A 16,176-nucleotide genomic window follows, 5' to 3' on the forward strand; every position below is an offset into this window, starting at 1 on the left:
CCACTCCCAATATGACTTCATCAACAATCTCCGCCACAATGAATTTGTGTAGAACCATGACCTTCCCAGTTAAGACTTCACATATCACTTCTCCCTGGACTTGGTTATACTCGCCTGTGACCGTACGCAACCTTGCTCCAGGTAACGGTTTTACTCTCCTGTTGAACAAGTCAAATCGGATTAAGGAATGAGATGCGCCCGTATCTACAGTCAGTACACGCTCCTTTCCATCCACATTTCCTTTGAAGGTAAGACTGCTCGAGTTTCTTCCAATTTGCGAGATAGATATTACAGGACATTCCATAGCTGGGGCAAGTTTCGTTCTTTACATCTGACTCGCTCTTGCTTATCTCCTCCAGCTTTACGTTTACGACCAGCCAAGTTGGAACTACCAGGACCAAAATCGCAATGACGTGCAATGTGACCGGGCTTCCCGCATTTGATAACTCTTTCACTTCGCTTTTGCGATCGTTTCAGCGCCTCCAATATTGCGTCTACCCACTCTGGCCTTTGTACTTCCATACGGCGTGCTTTGATAACTGGCTTACACAGAAGCGAAGCTGTTTCCTGAGTCAATTCATGGGATACCGTTTCTGCGAATGTGGGTTTTGGGTTTGCATATGTCGCTGCCGTATGCCATTTATAAAACTCTGGATTTTTACCCTCTCAGTGTACTCCACGGGTGCGTCCGCATTTGCCAAATGAGCCAACCTTTCAACATCCGAAGCAAACTCTTGCAAAGTCTCGTTAGCTTTTTGGTAACGGTTTTGCAATTCTATTTGATATATCTGTTTCCTATGTTCGCTTCCGTACCGTCTTTCTGCAGCAGTCATCAATGCGTCATAACTGTTCCGTTCGTACTCTGGAATAGTCTGTAAGATTTCGGCAACTGGTCCTTTCAATACTACGAAGAGTGCAGCAACTTTATCTTCAGCATTCCAGTTGTTCACTGTTGCGGTCTTCTCAAATTGTAGCTTAAAAACCTGGAAAGGAACAGAACCGTCAAAGGATGGTGTTTTTACCTTTGGATTACGCGTTGAAACTGTTGGGCGATTTAATTGCAACTGCTCGATACGTTCTCTCAAAGCATCCACCTCGGCCTCGATTTTTTCCTCAAACTGTAAGATTTTTATATTTTGCGCCTCCAACTTCGAGAAATACGTCCTTCTTGCTCTTCCAGCTGAGCAGAGATCTGCGATGATATCTGTGCTGAAATTTTGCGCCGACATTTCGGATATTCGTGCGTCTTGTGCTTCAATTTTAGATGTTATTTCTGACGACATCTCTGAGATACGTGTCCCCTGTGATTCCAGTTGGGATGCCATATATGTCTTCTGCTCTTCCAGTTGGGATGCCATATATGTCTTCTGCTCTTCCAGTTGTGATGACATATTTGTGGATATTTGTGAGACATTTCTGTTATGCGTGCTTCCAACTTGGATGTTATACGTGTTTCCTGTGATTCCATCTTGGATGTTATACGGTTCTCCTGCTATTCTGGTTGGGATGCTACTGTCGATGTTTGTGCAGATATTGCAGCTAATATCATGTTCAAGTCTGTGCTGGTAACTGTCTGCGATGTTTCGTTTTTCTCTTCAATTTTTCTTGTTGATTGTTCCACATCAGGATAAAAGACATAGTCGTCAACATTAATTCCTTCCAACTCCACTACCTTTCGTAGCCGTGCTTGAAGTTCGACCTTATTGCCCGTTGTATTCAATCCACGGCTCTCCAACTCCTTCTTCAGTTGCTGGATCCTCAATTCACTCAACGTTGCCATGTCCAAGTTGTATTCGCAATCTTCGAAATTTATTCAACAATTCCTCTACTGACACCAATTGTAACGAATTTACTGAAATTCCGCTTATTTCAAATCTTCTACTAACGTTCGAATCACTAAACTGTTGAATAAATAACTCCACTATTCAATAATGCAAAATGGCCTTTATTAAAGTACTTCACAATAACACTTATACTTCGCAACTGGTAGCTTGCTTAAATCAAACTGATTGTCGTGGTTCAACTGTTGCTGCTTTTTATACTGTTTGGTTTCCTCATTGACATATTTCTAGGCGCTTCTATTTCTAGAATTTACTAGTTAGTTATCAGCTGCGTTTATAGCTTCTCATATGCGCGTGTATATGTGAGTGATACTTGCACAAATGATTGCATACTTTCGGGGGTATCTCAGATATATGCATGTGGTTGTGCGTTGCTCTCCGCTGCTTGTATGGACATGTGTAGACATAATGATTAATTTGGTTATGTGCATACAAGTCACTGTTCAGTATCGGCTTAGAGATAATAGTACCCCTTAGTGTTGCTAGTATTCGCCACAATATATTGTACCTGAAATGGATAGCCACTATCGCCGAGAAAGCAAAAGTCTCGTTTCTCTGCATTAAAAAAGTTCTTCTAGAGTTCTGCAAACTCGAGAAAATCGCCATACATATGAATCGGGGGCAGTGCCACCGCACTTTGCATTGGCGGCTAGAACTAGGTAGTCTGCATTACATATAATCTTTTTATAGATATTTGGTATTTTTATTTAATTTCATTCTATATATTTTGATTTTTATTTGATTTTAATTGAAATAGAACACATTTTTCACAACACGAACGAGAATCGCAATTGAAAACTTAAATGAAAATTTTGTATCACTTCCCTATTTCATAAAACGCGAATCCACCCCTAATCTGCAAAGCAGATCTCGCTGAGAACTTGATCTCTTGGATCACAGCTATGCGGATGTTGTGCCGCTTCATAAAATCGACTAACTCCGTGATCTTCCCAGCTAACCCATTGCAGTTTAACTGCAGTATTCATAAGTGCAGCAGGGAAGACGTCGTCACTCTGGGGGTAAGAGAATGCGCCTGGGTTGTAGACTGCTAGGTCCCAAGTACTGTTGGTGTTGTTTAGTGTGCGGCCTGGCATCTAGGAAAATGGCACCTTCCAAGCCAGGAACTTCATTGGGCAGCTGTCGCAAGCATAAATATTCTGTACTGCCAAACGGTGCACATGGTGATTGGGACTAAGAGTCTGTTTCCCTGACCTACTCGTTTACTAGTGCCGGAAAGAGGAAGAGAAGACAGGGACAGGAGCTGGCGCTCATTATTGATACTTACCATGCTACGGAGATTGTAGTTGTGGGTTCGAGCGGCCGTGTGACCTGGAGACGTCGTAGGGCGCCAGCACCAAGGTGCTGCAAAAGATCTATAAAAGTGAGTCGGCGGATTTTTGCATCTAGCCCAGAACACACTGGACGGTGCGATGCAACCATGCTTTGCACGTGATACACTCATATGAGTGTAACCATCCGTAGAATATTCGTTCCCGGTACACACAGCAAAACCATCTCTCTGGACCAGGGTTAGGCATTCCCGGATCAAGAGATTATCAAGCAGCCCGGCTGCAACGATCTGGTCCGAGGATGACAATTTTGGGAGGCACGCAACAAATTAAATTGAGTTAGACTGAAATGACAGCCCTTGGTCGGGAAAATCCCGAGTCGCTCCGGTACATAGAACCGGCTGCCCAGGAATGCGATAAAATAGACTTTGTCAGTGATAGTAGATGTAGGAGTGTAACAAGTAATGGTTGAGCACGTTCCGTGTTCACTCCCTGCATTCGCGAGGTCAAGGCTCCGCCCACTAACGGCGGCAGAGTTGTCACATCTCGGGGAGAAATTAAGGTCCTAGAAAACGTCTAGTATTTGCATTTGCCAGGAAGAAGGAGATGCGGGTTTGGGGGCAGAGAATATACCTGCGGCATTCTTGTGTAAGAGGCGACTAAAATACCAAATTGATTCGACGGGTTGTGTAGCGCAACCCTATCAAGGAGTTGCCAGAGCAACTTGGAGCTTCCCCAACCCAATTGTCAACGTCACATAGTCGCGGCTCTGGCGACCTCAATTTCCTCATGGATTAAGGGGGTGGGAAGTCAGGATGGCCTAGAAAGTTTCATGTGGTCATACTAAGTCGTTCCCGAGATGGTCGAACTAGTACCTTAATGGTGCTTGTGCCCGGAACGTACCGGATCTGCATTTAGCTAAGGACCAAATATAGATAACACTCCCCAAAACCTTCGGGAAGTGTCCTTATCTCTACAATAACAACAACAAAGCAGAAACAAATTCTGTGGACTATGGACATATTCAGTTCTTATTGACCCGCCAGTTGAACCCATATACGGGGGTCAAAGGAAACAGAGGTGCTCATAAGAAAGTTGGTGTTGGTTGTTCCACATTGCAATTGAACAGCTGGTTGGTGTCATGTGGGGACACACCGCATGCAGGATATATATTACGTATGTCGGGGTTGATTTTGAACAAGTAAGCGTTTAACCTGTTACAGTATCCAAAACAAAGTGGGCTGGGTGACTTGTGTATACCTTGGTAGTATGCTTTCTTCTTCTACAAGGGTAAGATAGTGTATATTGATAAGGGGGTTCGCCGAGCGCGTCCAAGCAAAGGAGTTTATCGATTATGTGTGGATTTTGCCTAGGGCCTCCTTATGATTGTCTAACAAAAATCTGTGTAGGCAAGTACCGGACATCATCATAGTGCTTATAGATATGTTAACTTAACCCTCTTGGAGGCTAAATCAAGCAGTTATTTTCGAAAGTTGTAATTAGGAGGGTACTACATTCTTCTCATCAAGGAAATTGGCCCGAATTGTCAACTGCTTGTCCAACAAACGTGTTGGTTCCTTAGAAAAAATACAATTTCTATTTCGGATTTTAGTTGTTGTAGCAGTACTGTTGTTGTTGGATTTTTAGTTTTTCACATTTGTCAATTTTGGAGCTTTCACGTGTCATCAAACTTTCGGCCAAACAACGAAATTTATCTTATTTTGGGGTAGGTACCTCTATAATGAAGGAACCAAAGTTGGTTTATTCTTTTGTTATACAAATCTATTAATACTACATTAGTTATCTAGAAATCAATTTTTCGCTAAATATGTATATGCCAAACCATTCCGTATAATCGAATTAGTGCAGTAACAGCGTACTTAGTTTTGCTCCTGTCTATCCTGTAATATTTCTCTGCATTTCTGTAAAAATACTGGTGTTTTCTTGGCGATTTTACTCTCAATAATAGTTTCATCGGTAACATCTAGATCATTAAAAGGTAAATTTCGTTTACCCCTACTGATAACATTATTTAAATCTTCGAGATTCTGGAAGAAAAGTGAGAATAATCAAAACAAAAAATGTGTATAAGTTAGAATGTACCATACCTTCCCAGGACTTTTTGAAAATTCATACGTCAGAACTGGAGAATGGGAATGCTCCGATTTGTCCATTCTCGATACAACTATAAGGTTACTAGATAACTTTCTTGGATATGTCTGTTTCTCTGTAGGATGTGGCGACAAGGGTACTTCCTGTTGCTGCAAATTAAAATTTATTAAGTTAAGAACGTTTTAATTCTAAAAGAAACATACCGATGTCTTTTTCCCACTAAAATTTAAAGCATATGGAGTCAGTTTCTTAACATAAATGTTATTATAAAAATATATTATATCACGATATTGTGGTGGCGCTCCATCTGAAAAAAATACAGGAATGAATAATAAGAAGTGTTACGTATTAATATCAGAAGCATATTTGTTTTCTTCCCTACTAGACAGTTACAATTTATATGCAAGTCATATAGTATTATCAGTGTGCCAACGATATTTGTATTTTTTGTATTTTATTTCAAAATTTGTTTCTAGCACAACAATTAGACAAATTATTTAACAGTGCTAGTCATGAATAGCATGAGCTACGTATATAAATTTAACATTAATAATAATATAGTTTTAAAATTATTATTGGCCTTTAATCTTAAATTTATTAAACTATTTTATGAGCTCGAGGTTTCTTTATTTCCTAGTATTCCAGTGGAATTGGCCTTGGAGATAATTTCCTCTAAGTGGAGTGATATAAACGAGCACACACGTATACCAAAGGAACTATTTATAGCAATTGTCAAGTTTTGCATTAAAGAGAACCGATACTGCATATACAATGATAAAATATATGAGCAGCGTTCAGGGATGCCCATAGGATCGCCAGCATCACCTGTCGTAGCGGATATAGTAATAGAGGAACTTTTATCCAAATTCGTAATGGAATCCACCGACAAACCCCGCTTACTAACTAAGTACGTGGATGACTTGTTTGCGGTTGTTAAAACAGAGGATGTGGAAAATATACTTAAGAATCTTAATAGCTACAACAATAGAATTAGAGAAGGATGGACGAATACCATTCTTGGATACCATTGTTATAAGGAAAAATAACAAGCTGCTTATTGACTGGTATAAAAAGCCGACCGCATCAGCGAGACTCTTCTACTTTAACTCAAAACACGAAAATAGAACTATTATAAATACGGGAGCAACTTCATAAGAGTTCTCTCAATAAGTGACAAGATTTTTCACAAGAAGAATATCGACATTGGCAAAGAAGCTCTGAAAAATAATGAATTCCCCATAAATTTATCAAACAATTTCGTCAGAAATTCCGTGATCAGGTTGAACAATGATACAACTAGACAAACTTCGGAGGATAAAATATATAAACCAGTAGTTCATGTCCCGGGCGTAACGAATCGAATAAAATACTCAGATATTTACAATCGGGAAAAATACCAGATAGCATCGACATATAATAACACTCTTAGACAGGTCTACAGCAGTACAAAAGATAAAATACCAAAGCATGAGAAATCCGACGTCGTAGAATTCCATTTAATGGTGACGGGTCCCAAGTATATGTGGGGACAACAAAATTAAAACTCAAGACAAGGATTTCCGCTCACAGATCTAATAGTAAGTTAAGAAACAATTATTCGGAAAATAAGGCGGCCTTGCCAGCACATTGTAAACATACGGGGCATTATCCAGACTTCGATAATGCAGCTATTTTACATGAGGAGAGAAATTATAATAAATGATTTACTTTGGAAATGCTTCATATAGAGAACACCCCTAATAGTACTATGATGAATTTTAAAGCGGACAGTGACCACTGTGCACATGTGTATCGGGACTTAGTTTTAAGGCAACAACATTGCACGGTAGAAAGATTTCTCAAACAGCAATAAGAAAATGAGATGATGTATGAATATATATATGCTTGTACATACATATGTCGTACTTTTAGCCACTCCATGTACTTTTGTTTTTGGAAAAATTTTGTTTACATTTACGGTGCTTTAAAATATTGTTTATATTTTTGTATGAATGATTATTTGTCTCCAACATCCTTCCTTTTCGCACAAATGGTTGTCTGTATAACATACTCAATTGTGTAAGTGGTATTTGTTCTATGCTGGGTTTTTTGAAAATATTATAATTATTGTTTTTGTTTCACAGTCCTGATAATGACTTCAGACTGAAGTCGAAATATCGAATACAAAATAAAAATACAAATATAAACTGTATTGTACTGTGTTTTTATTTGGATAAGGCCTCGAGCTCATAAAATAGTTTAATAAAATTAATAATAATAAATTAAATTAATAGTGTACTAAAGTTTTTCCCAGTAACTTTTTTAAGGCCGAAATGACAAATCCGGCTAGGTGTCTTAGAAGTGAGTCTTATAGGGTAAACCCCTGAACGCGTTTAGTAAATTGAATATAATCCATTCCAGGCGTGTGAATAGCAGAACATGGTCTAAACTGATGTAAATAATGAAGGCCAATTTTTGCTTTATCTGGTACTTCGTTAAGGCATAGGGCATAGGTGAAAGTTGTGCTTCCTCCATTGTGTTCCTTTTAAGCTTGGCGACCATATCGGAGACGCGTTGCACACAAGCGGAAGGCCAAAGGCTTTATAAGTAGCTATGAGCATTTCTTTGCGCCAAGTGCTGCCAAACAGAGACTTGAAAACGACTCTGACCTTAAGAGGCAGTTGCGGCTGCATGCACGCCGAACCCTGATCAGTAACGAACGTCGCAGCCAGTATTTTTGGGTGCGTAATATTATCGACTTGCATGTCCAATATTGCCGCATCCACGTCGTTAATAATACCCCTGTAAATGTTAGGTTGCGTACTTCTTCGTTGTTCTAGTCTGGTGGAGAGCACTAGACACTCCTTCCTGGTCAATAGGTTGGAAAATATAGAAGAATTGGCGTAAGTTGGAATAAACAGGGCTTTCGTAAAACATCTGCACTGGCGGAATGAGAGCCCTGTTGAATTTGTCTCTCAATGAAATCAATGGAGACTGGGGATTGTCCACGTGGTTTCTGCCTCTGAGCTGGTGAGCTTGGTGTCAGCTTTGCAAACGATGAGCTCACATCACCTCTTGCCATGTGTCGAGGTCTTTCTGGCCTGATAGATGACTTCAAGCGCTCGGCGATGCTATTAGGATTTACAAAACCTCATCTGTTCATGACTATTGCTTCCTTAACAGCAGACTGTCCCATAAGAGCCCAAACCCCTGAGTTAGCTGTATGGAAGAAAACGAGTCACTTTATGCTCAGATGTGCAGCCTGTGCAAGGATTAGGCGTATGTTTCTACGTCGGAGATATTCGTCTCTCTAAAGGAAATTTCTAAGAACGATGAGTGCTTTATTCTAGCTTTATCGTTGAAAGCGAAGATGACCTTACTTGTTAGATAATGATGTACTAGCCTATCCCCAATCTTTGTTTTAAGATAAAATAATTTTAAAAAAATGTTAAGTTAAACGGTTTTATTGAAAAGAATACTACTTAAGTAATAATAATACTAAAAGCTAGAAAATAATTAGGTAGGTCCTATGTACTAGTCATCACACTCCTCATCAATCTAGAGCGTTGATCAGACAGATAAATAAAAGCGTGGGTCGCGTCAAATTTCTCTTGATAGTTAACCGGTCATATCTTTAAAATGATATTTTCATATATTTCACCAAAAATACGATGTTTTCAAATATATCGATCCATGCGCTACATAGGGGAGTTTTTTATTCTTTTTATTGCATTTTCATCGGGTTCTGAACTAAATTCCAAGTTTAAATTTTTTTAATGTATATAGTGATAACGTAAAATAGTAGACCAAACAAGAAAAATTAAAAATTAGTAAAAATCCGTTTTGTGATAAGAAACTACTATGTATATTAGTATTATATATTTCATTACAGTCAATATTTACTCTGTACATGATGCAATTGTTGAAAAAAATAAAATCATAAAACAAGACGATTTCCCCCAGTTCCTCCCCCCTGGAACCGCGCATGCTATTAGGTACATACTAATTCTATATGTTTTTAATCCTAATTGTGTGGAATACTTATAAGCGCGTATCATCTTTCTTTGCCCTGACTTGAAATCACCCATGCATTCCTTTTGGGAAGGATGCGTCCATTTGGGTTTGTCAATACCAATGTTTTTCCCGCAGGTACATTCGGTTTTGATTTGTTTCATACTACTGAAAATTAATTCTTTCCGACTGCACACCTCGAAGTCGTGCTTGAAGTTCGGATATATTTCCAGTTGCATTCAATCCACGGTTCTCCAACTCCTTCAGTTGCTGGATCTTCAATTCCTTCGACCATATCCTTGTTGTCCTCTGCAACTCTGGAATTTATTCAACAATTCCTTTTCAGAAACCAAGTAAAAGGAGTTCTAACGATTGTCGATTATACTGCATCTTCTGTTATAGTTCAAATCGGTGAACTGTAGAATAAATATCTCAAATACTCAGTATAATCTTTATTTACAATAGGATAGTAGTACTTCCCAATTTAATTACTCGCGCTCTTCACTCATAGCGTGTTAAAATCAATATGATTCCTATTTCGCAGCTTTCACTGCTTTAATACTCTAAGTTATCCAGTTCTCCTATTTCTCCTAGGGTCTAGACTTATCGCGATCAGCCGTCTCGAGTGGTTGCTTATTTAGCTATATACAGTGGCTCGCAAAAGTATTTTGCATTCCAAGCTCATTATAAAACCCTTTGATTAATGTTATATTTTTTTATTTATTCAGAAAAAAATGGCAGGAGTATAAAAGCTTATGCTTAAAACTAATGACATAAGTTATTAAAATTTCTATTTTGCGTAAACCAAACAAAACTTTAAAAAAAATGACATTAGTCTTTTCACCAATATTTGTAAAAAAATCTAAGTAAATCCTCTTTAATGGTAACTATCATTTTTGGAAACAGCTTCGAACCGATTGGAATAGATTCCACCAGCTTTCCAAAAATTCTGTCGGAGTTTTTTCCCACTCTTCGAGCAAAAGAGCTTTAAGGTAATTTTTCGACAAAATTTTATGTTTGCCCAATTGATCTTCCAGATAGGACCAAAGATTTTCTAAAGTATCCACATCTTAACATCATTGGCTATGTGCTTGGGGTCGTTGCCTAGTTGAAATAGAAATTGTTTATTTGACATACAAATTTGCACGGCTTTGGAGTGTAAATTTTCTATTAAGATGCCGCCCATGAAACCTAGTTTCCCATCTCATCCAAATATGTTATATTTGCTCTCATCCCTAAAAACTGCTGTTATCCAGAAGTCGAAACCCTTGGTTTTGTACTTGTTAGCGAAAAATAGGCGTAATTATTTACCAACTTTTAAAACTAATGGCTTTTTGCGTGCTATTTGTCCTTGAATATCATTACTTCTATGCACTCTTCGAGTTGTTTTGTCCGATTCTTTTGTTTGCAGTGTAGTTTGAATTTCGCGTTGATTTTCGTAACCGATGTATAAGGATTTTCACGGCTTTCTTTAAAATTTGACTTTCTTCTCTCGCCGTCAACGATTTTGGTCTACCGCTCCTTGTCATATTTTGTAAATTACCGCGCTATTTACACCATTCTATTACGTCTTCAATCATTTGGCGAGACCGACTAAATATTTCGCTGATATACTTAACAGTTTTGCCTTCATTATGCAGATATAACCACTTGTTTCATTAACTCCTACAACCGCAGTAACTGACAATTTGGTGGTTCCTGCGGGTCCAAGTGGTGCGGATGCCAGCAACGAAACGTCAGTGACTGGTTCGAATAACAACGCTAGGTCAACCAACGCGATAACTGTCCCTTACCCTACAGCATCATCTTCTGGTGTGCTACCTGCTGCTACTTTGCAGGTGACTGCTGTGCCACCTATGGCCATATTTGTGTCACGGCTACGTGCTTCTATTCCTGAACATGACGTTACTAATTATCAATATATATAAATTTTACTTTTAGTATAGTTTGAAATATCTGTTTCAGATGCATTCTTCGACAAGGTGCTTGAAGCACTTTTTTGGCCTGAACGTACGGTAGTACATTTATTTACCAGAAAGTCCTGCTTTATTGGTTAATCCAAAAAACGTAATGATGAACACAGAAATAACAACACAACGGTAATGATTGATTCGTTCCATCTCATCATTAATTACTTAAATATTCGTGGCCTACGATCAAAACTTGTCCCTTTTCCTTTAATAGCTTCACTTTTCCACAAGTAGTCGCCTCTACGGATTAATTGCAATTCTGAGGTATTCTCAAATAAATATGTTGTTTATTAGGGCGGGAGCTGATTTCGTTGAACGATGTCTAATTCATAGCAGTTAGACTTTCGTTTGGTGTCTTTCGCGTAACTGTATGCTGTTCTTATATATCATCTCGCTGGGATATGCGTGTGTATACTAGTCATAGCATGGCCATTCGCGACTTACATTTGGAGTTAAAAAATGTGGCATCGGCCAAGGTATTGGCAGTTTCAACAGGGGCGGACCATAAGGAGATTGATGTTAGAGGCGTAGGTTCCACATTATAATTGAAAAGATGGTTTGTGTCATGTGGACATACATTACGTATGTCGGGGTGATTCTGTAACCTGTTACAGTATCTAGAACGAAGTTGGGACATTGTGACTTGCGCCACCCTTGGTAGTGTACTTTCTTCTATTGGAAGAGTAGGGTATTGTATATTCATTACAGGGTGGAGCGGGAGCGCCCTGACTGTATTGGCAGGGGCCGGATCTCGTCATATTGCTTATGGTGATGTTGCTTATGATGATTGTTACCTCTTTGGCGTCACTATGTAGGTGGTGTTCGGGGGTCATAAGTATAGGGTGCATTATTATGCATCTACTTTCAATTTATATACTTTCAATTTATAAAATTATTTTAGCATGACAATTTTTATACTCAACGTGCTTTGCACACAGAGTATATTAAATTTGTTTGGATAACGGTTGGTTGTACGGGTATAAAGGAATCGAGACAGATATAGACTTCCATATATCACAATCATTAGTATCGAAAAAAAATTAGATTGAGCTATGTCCGTCCGTCTGTCCGTTAACACGATAACTGAGTAAATTTTGAGGTATCTTGATGAAATTTGGTATGTAGGTTCCTGGGCACTCATCTCAGATTGCTATTTAAAATGAACGACATCGGACTATAGCCACGCCCACTTTTTCGATATCGAAAATTTCGGAAAACCGAAAAAATGCGATTATTCCTTACCAAAGACGGATAAAGCGATGAAACTTGGTAGGTGGGTTGACCTTATGACGCAGAATAGAAAATTAGTAAAATTTTGGACTACGGGTGTGGCACCGCCCACTTTTAAGAGAAGGTAATTTAAAAGTTTTGCAAGCTGTAATTTGGCAGTCGTTGAAGATATCATGATGAAATTTGGCAGGAACGTTGCTACTATGACTATATATGTGCTAAATAAAAATTAGCAAAATCGGACGAAGAACACGCTCACTTAAAAAAAAATTTTTTTTAAGTCAAATTTTAACAAAAAATTGAATATCTTTACAGTATATAAGTAAATTATGTCAACATTCCACTCCAGTAATGATATGGTGCAACAAAATAAAAAAAAAGAAAATTTCAAAATGGACGTGGCTCCGCCCTTTTTCGTCCAGTTTTTATACACAGTACACCGGAAGGAGTTCCGCTCGGCGGTTAACACGATAGCTTGAGCTAAAACGATATATATTTACTAAACTTAGTTCACGTATTAGTTCTTTGATGGATCGGACCCTTCGGGATATTCCAGGCATGCTTAACCAACGAACCGATATCATTTCGTTACGATAATTAACGTTAATAAACGAAACAAAATCATTTCGTTTCGTTTATTAACGTTAAGAACGTCAAATTAACGAAATGATTCATATCAAACCGAAATCAAATCGTTTATGTTGATTATTAATTTCAAACTATGCTGGCATTGCTATATTATCCATTTTAATGGCGGAGTCATTAAAGGTGAAGGCATTAGCCAAGCTGATTGCAACTTTTCTCATGAATTTTGACAGTACGAACATTTCGCAGAGTATTTTTGACATTACCACCAACGAATTACACAAACAAATTTCATGGAGTGTGTGTGTGTATGTCCGCTCACTGTTACCGACTTACGGCTTCACCATGGCTATATCATTGCCAGCACATTTCAAACATAAAGTATCACGTTTTTGTTAACGTTTTTAACGTTAACGAAAGCTTTTCGTTTCGGTTAAAAACGAGATACAATTTATCCTGATAATTTCTTTATCGATAATATTTCGAAGTGTTTCAACGGAAACGGTGGACGTTTTTTGATAAACGATTAGCTTAACGTTAAAGTGCATTCCTGGGATATTCATACCTGGGCATCTAATGTCGGGTTGTAAGTCAATGCGGAGAAGACGGATAGCGTTTTGTTTACAAAGAGACACAAGGTCCCAAATTGGACCAGGCCTAAGTTAGGAGGTGTGACCTTACAGGAGAAACCTTGCACAAAATATCTAGGAATCGTCCTAGACAGTAAACTGTCATGGAAGCTCAACGTGGAGGAGAGGGTCATCAAGGCCTCAACTGCACTATATGCATGTAAAAGAATGCTGGGGTGTACGTGGGGCTTATCCCCTCTCTTTCTCATTGGGTTTTTACAGCGATTGTAAGCCCTATTATATACTATGGAGTTCTTGTTTGGTGCAAAGCCACACAAAAAAAAAAAAAACATACCTCAAAAAATTATAAGGGGTATTCAGACTATCGATGCTTAGCATTACGCGAGCCCTGAAAACAACCCCGACGGCTGCACTGTATGCACATTCCACCTGTAGACCTGGTAGCAAAGAACATAGCATTAACAACTGCAACCAGGCTCGGTGCCTCGGGGCAGCTTGAGCGCCGACCATATGGCCATAGTAGTATAGCGTCATCATTCACAAGACGAACAGACTACCTGATTCCCTATATGCGCTTCGAAGGAGATCTTAAGACCACAATAGAGGTGGATGTGTGCATAGATGGTTCCAAAGTAGTGGAAGGAATAGGGTGTGCGGTATACTGTGCTGATCCGGAAATAAGCAGATCCTACAGACTGCCGGATTACTGTAGCGTTTTCCAAGAGGAAATATTAGCCATAACCAAAGCAATAGGAACCCTGGAAGAGAATAGCTTAAGCTGCAACCGTGTTAACTTTTATATTAACAGTCAAGCAGCAATTAAGGCAATAATCTCGCATAGCACAGCATCTAAATGCGTGTTAGAGTGTAAGCAGTCCCTGGAGAGAATCGGGACAGGGAGAAGCATACATCTATATTGGGTCCCTGGGCATATGGGAATAGATGGGAATGAAAAAGCGGACGAACTAGCTAAAAGGGGCACATCCCTTGAAGCTTGCTCCGTAGACGTCCCAATTATACTGGGCGAGATTAAGCGAAGGGGAGAGGTGCACATGATCGACCAAGCGGGAAAGGCGTGGGTTCAAGCGCGGGGCTGTAAAGTGTCGAAGATTATGTGTAGGTCTTACAACCTTAGACTAACAAAGTTGCTTCTATCATTAAAAAGAGAAGACTGTAGACTCATGACGGGTATTCTGACTGGACACTGCCTTCTGGCGTCACATGCCTTTAAATTAGGCTTGGTCAGTGATAGCAGATGTAGGAAGTGCGGGTTGGAGGAGGAAACGATCGAGCACGTTTTGTGCTCGTGCCCTGCACTTGCAAGGCTAAGACTTCAGCTATTAGGAGTGATACAGCTGTCAGATCTAGAAGCAGCAAGTGGTTTAAGTCCTAGGAGGCTTCCAGTATTTGCCAAGAGGACGGAGTTATTTTATAACATAGGTCCTGGTTTTTAAGTTTGGTCGTTAAAACAAACTTCTGGTACCACTACGGACTCAATCAGTCTATGTGAGGTCCTCATGGACCGGCCAGTTCAACCCAACCTAGTTCACGTACTTATCTGAACTTACTTTATCTTGGTATAAAAAATGGCCGAAAACCGACTATGACCACGCCCAGTTTTTCGATACCGAAAATTACGAAAAATAAAAAATGCCATAATTCTATACCAAATATAAGAAAAGGGATGTAAAGGGATTGGTTTATTGACGCAGGTAAAAAATATTTTTAAGCTGGCAAAAGTTGCGGAAAGCGAGGAGTGCTGGGACGAATACAAAGATCTGTTGAGGATCTATAAACGTGAAATCAACAGGTCAAAGCGGGTTTCATAGAAGAATTTTTGTGCCGACATAGAATGCTGCAGCGAAACCGCGAGACTGCGAAAAGTTCTATCTAAAGGATATGCGGTCCAGGGACTGATAAAAAAGGACGACGGGGAATGCTCACACAGTAGTGAAGAGTCACTCGAGGCGCTACTTAACACACATTTCCCATAAGGAGACGATGCGGAAGAGATATGTACCCACGGCTACAGTTCTAATACGGAGAGAGAGGTACCAGGATTGGTGATAAAGACCAAAATTGAATGGGCAATAAAAAAGTTTCCTATGTTCAAATCGCCTGGCCCAAATGAGATATTCCCTGCTATGCTGCAGATGGCCGGTGGAGCGATTATAGAATGGTTAAAAATAATATTTGAGGGTTGCATAAAACTGAACCACGTCCAACAATCTTGCAGAACGGCTCGATTAGTCCTCATACCGAAAGCGGGAAAAGCCAGTAATCTGCACCCGATAGACTACAGGCCTATTAGTTTGACATCTTTTATACTCGAAACCCTAGAGAGATTAATAGATGTGTATGGGGTATTCCATCCCATTTCGACCAATTTTGAACCCGACCCCTTTAGAATTGGCTGAAAGTTTTTCTTCTTTTTCTAGCTTACGAAAGACGTTTTTCAGAAGTTTTTCAAATTTTTTCATCCAACTCAAAAAAAGTTATGAATTTTTAAAAAAACCATCGTTTTTGTTTTCCAAATGCTATAACTTTTTGTTTTTTTTTTGTAATTTTT

At 39.2% G+C, this 16,176-nt stretch overlaps 1 protein-coding gene across 4 annotated transcripts in view; it reads right to left on the bottom strand.

The window, feature by feature from the left end:
* Nucleotides 1-4,840: 4,840 nt before the first annotated feature.
* The window catches only part of Rbf (Retinoblastoma-family protein), a 597,832-nt gene continuing 586,496 nt past the window's right edge, over nt 4,841-16,176 (bottom strand). For all 4 annotated transcript variants that reach the window (XM_067782297.1, XM_067782293.1, XM_067782295.1 and 1 more), the window contains 3 exons: nt 5,446-5,549; nt 5,239-5,391; nt 4,841-5,178 (listed from right to left, as the gene is read on the bottom strand). In XM_067782297.1, coding sequence (XP_067638398.1) covers nt 5,011-5,178; nt 5,239-5,391; nt 5,446-5,549 — 425 coding nt within the window. In that variant the 3' untranslated portion in view covers nt 4,841-5,010. The remainder of the gene's footprint in view (nt 5,179-5,238; nt 5,392-5,445; nt 5,550-16,176) is intronic.

This window comes from Eurosta solidaginis, chromosome 4 (assembly GCF_040869045.1).
Source record: "Eurosta solidaginis isolate ZX-2024a chromosome 4, ASM4086904v1, whole genome shotgun sequence".
NCBI lineage: Eukaryota > Metazoa > Arthropoda > Insecta > Diptera > Tephritidae > Eurosta > Eurosta solidaginis.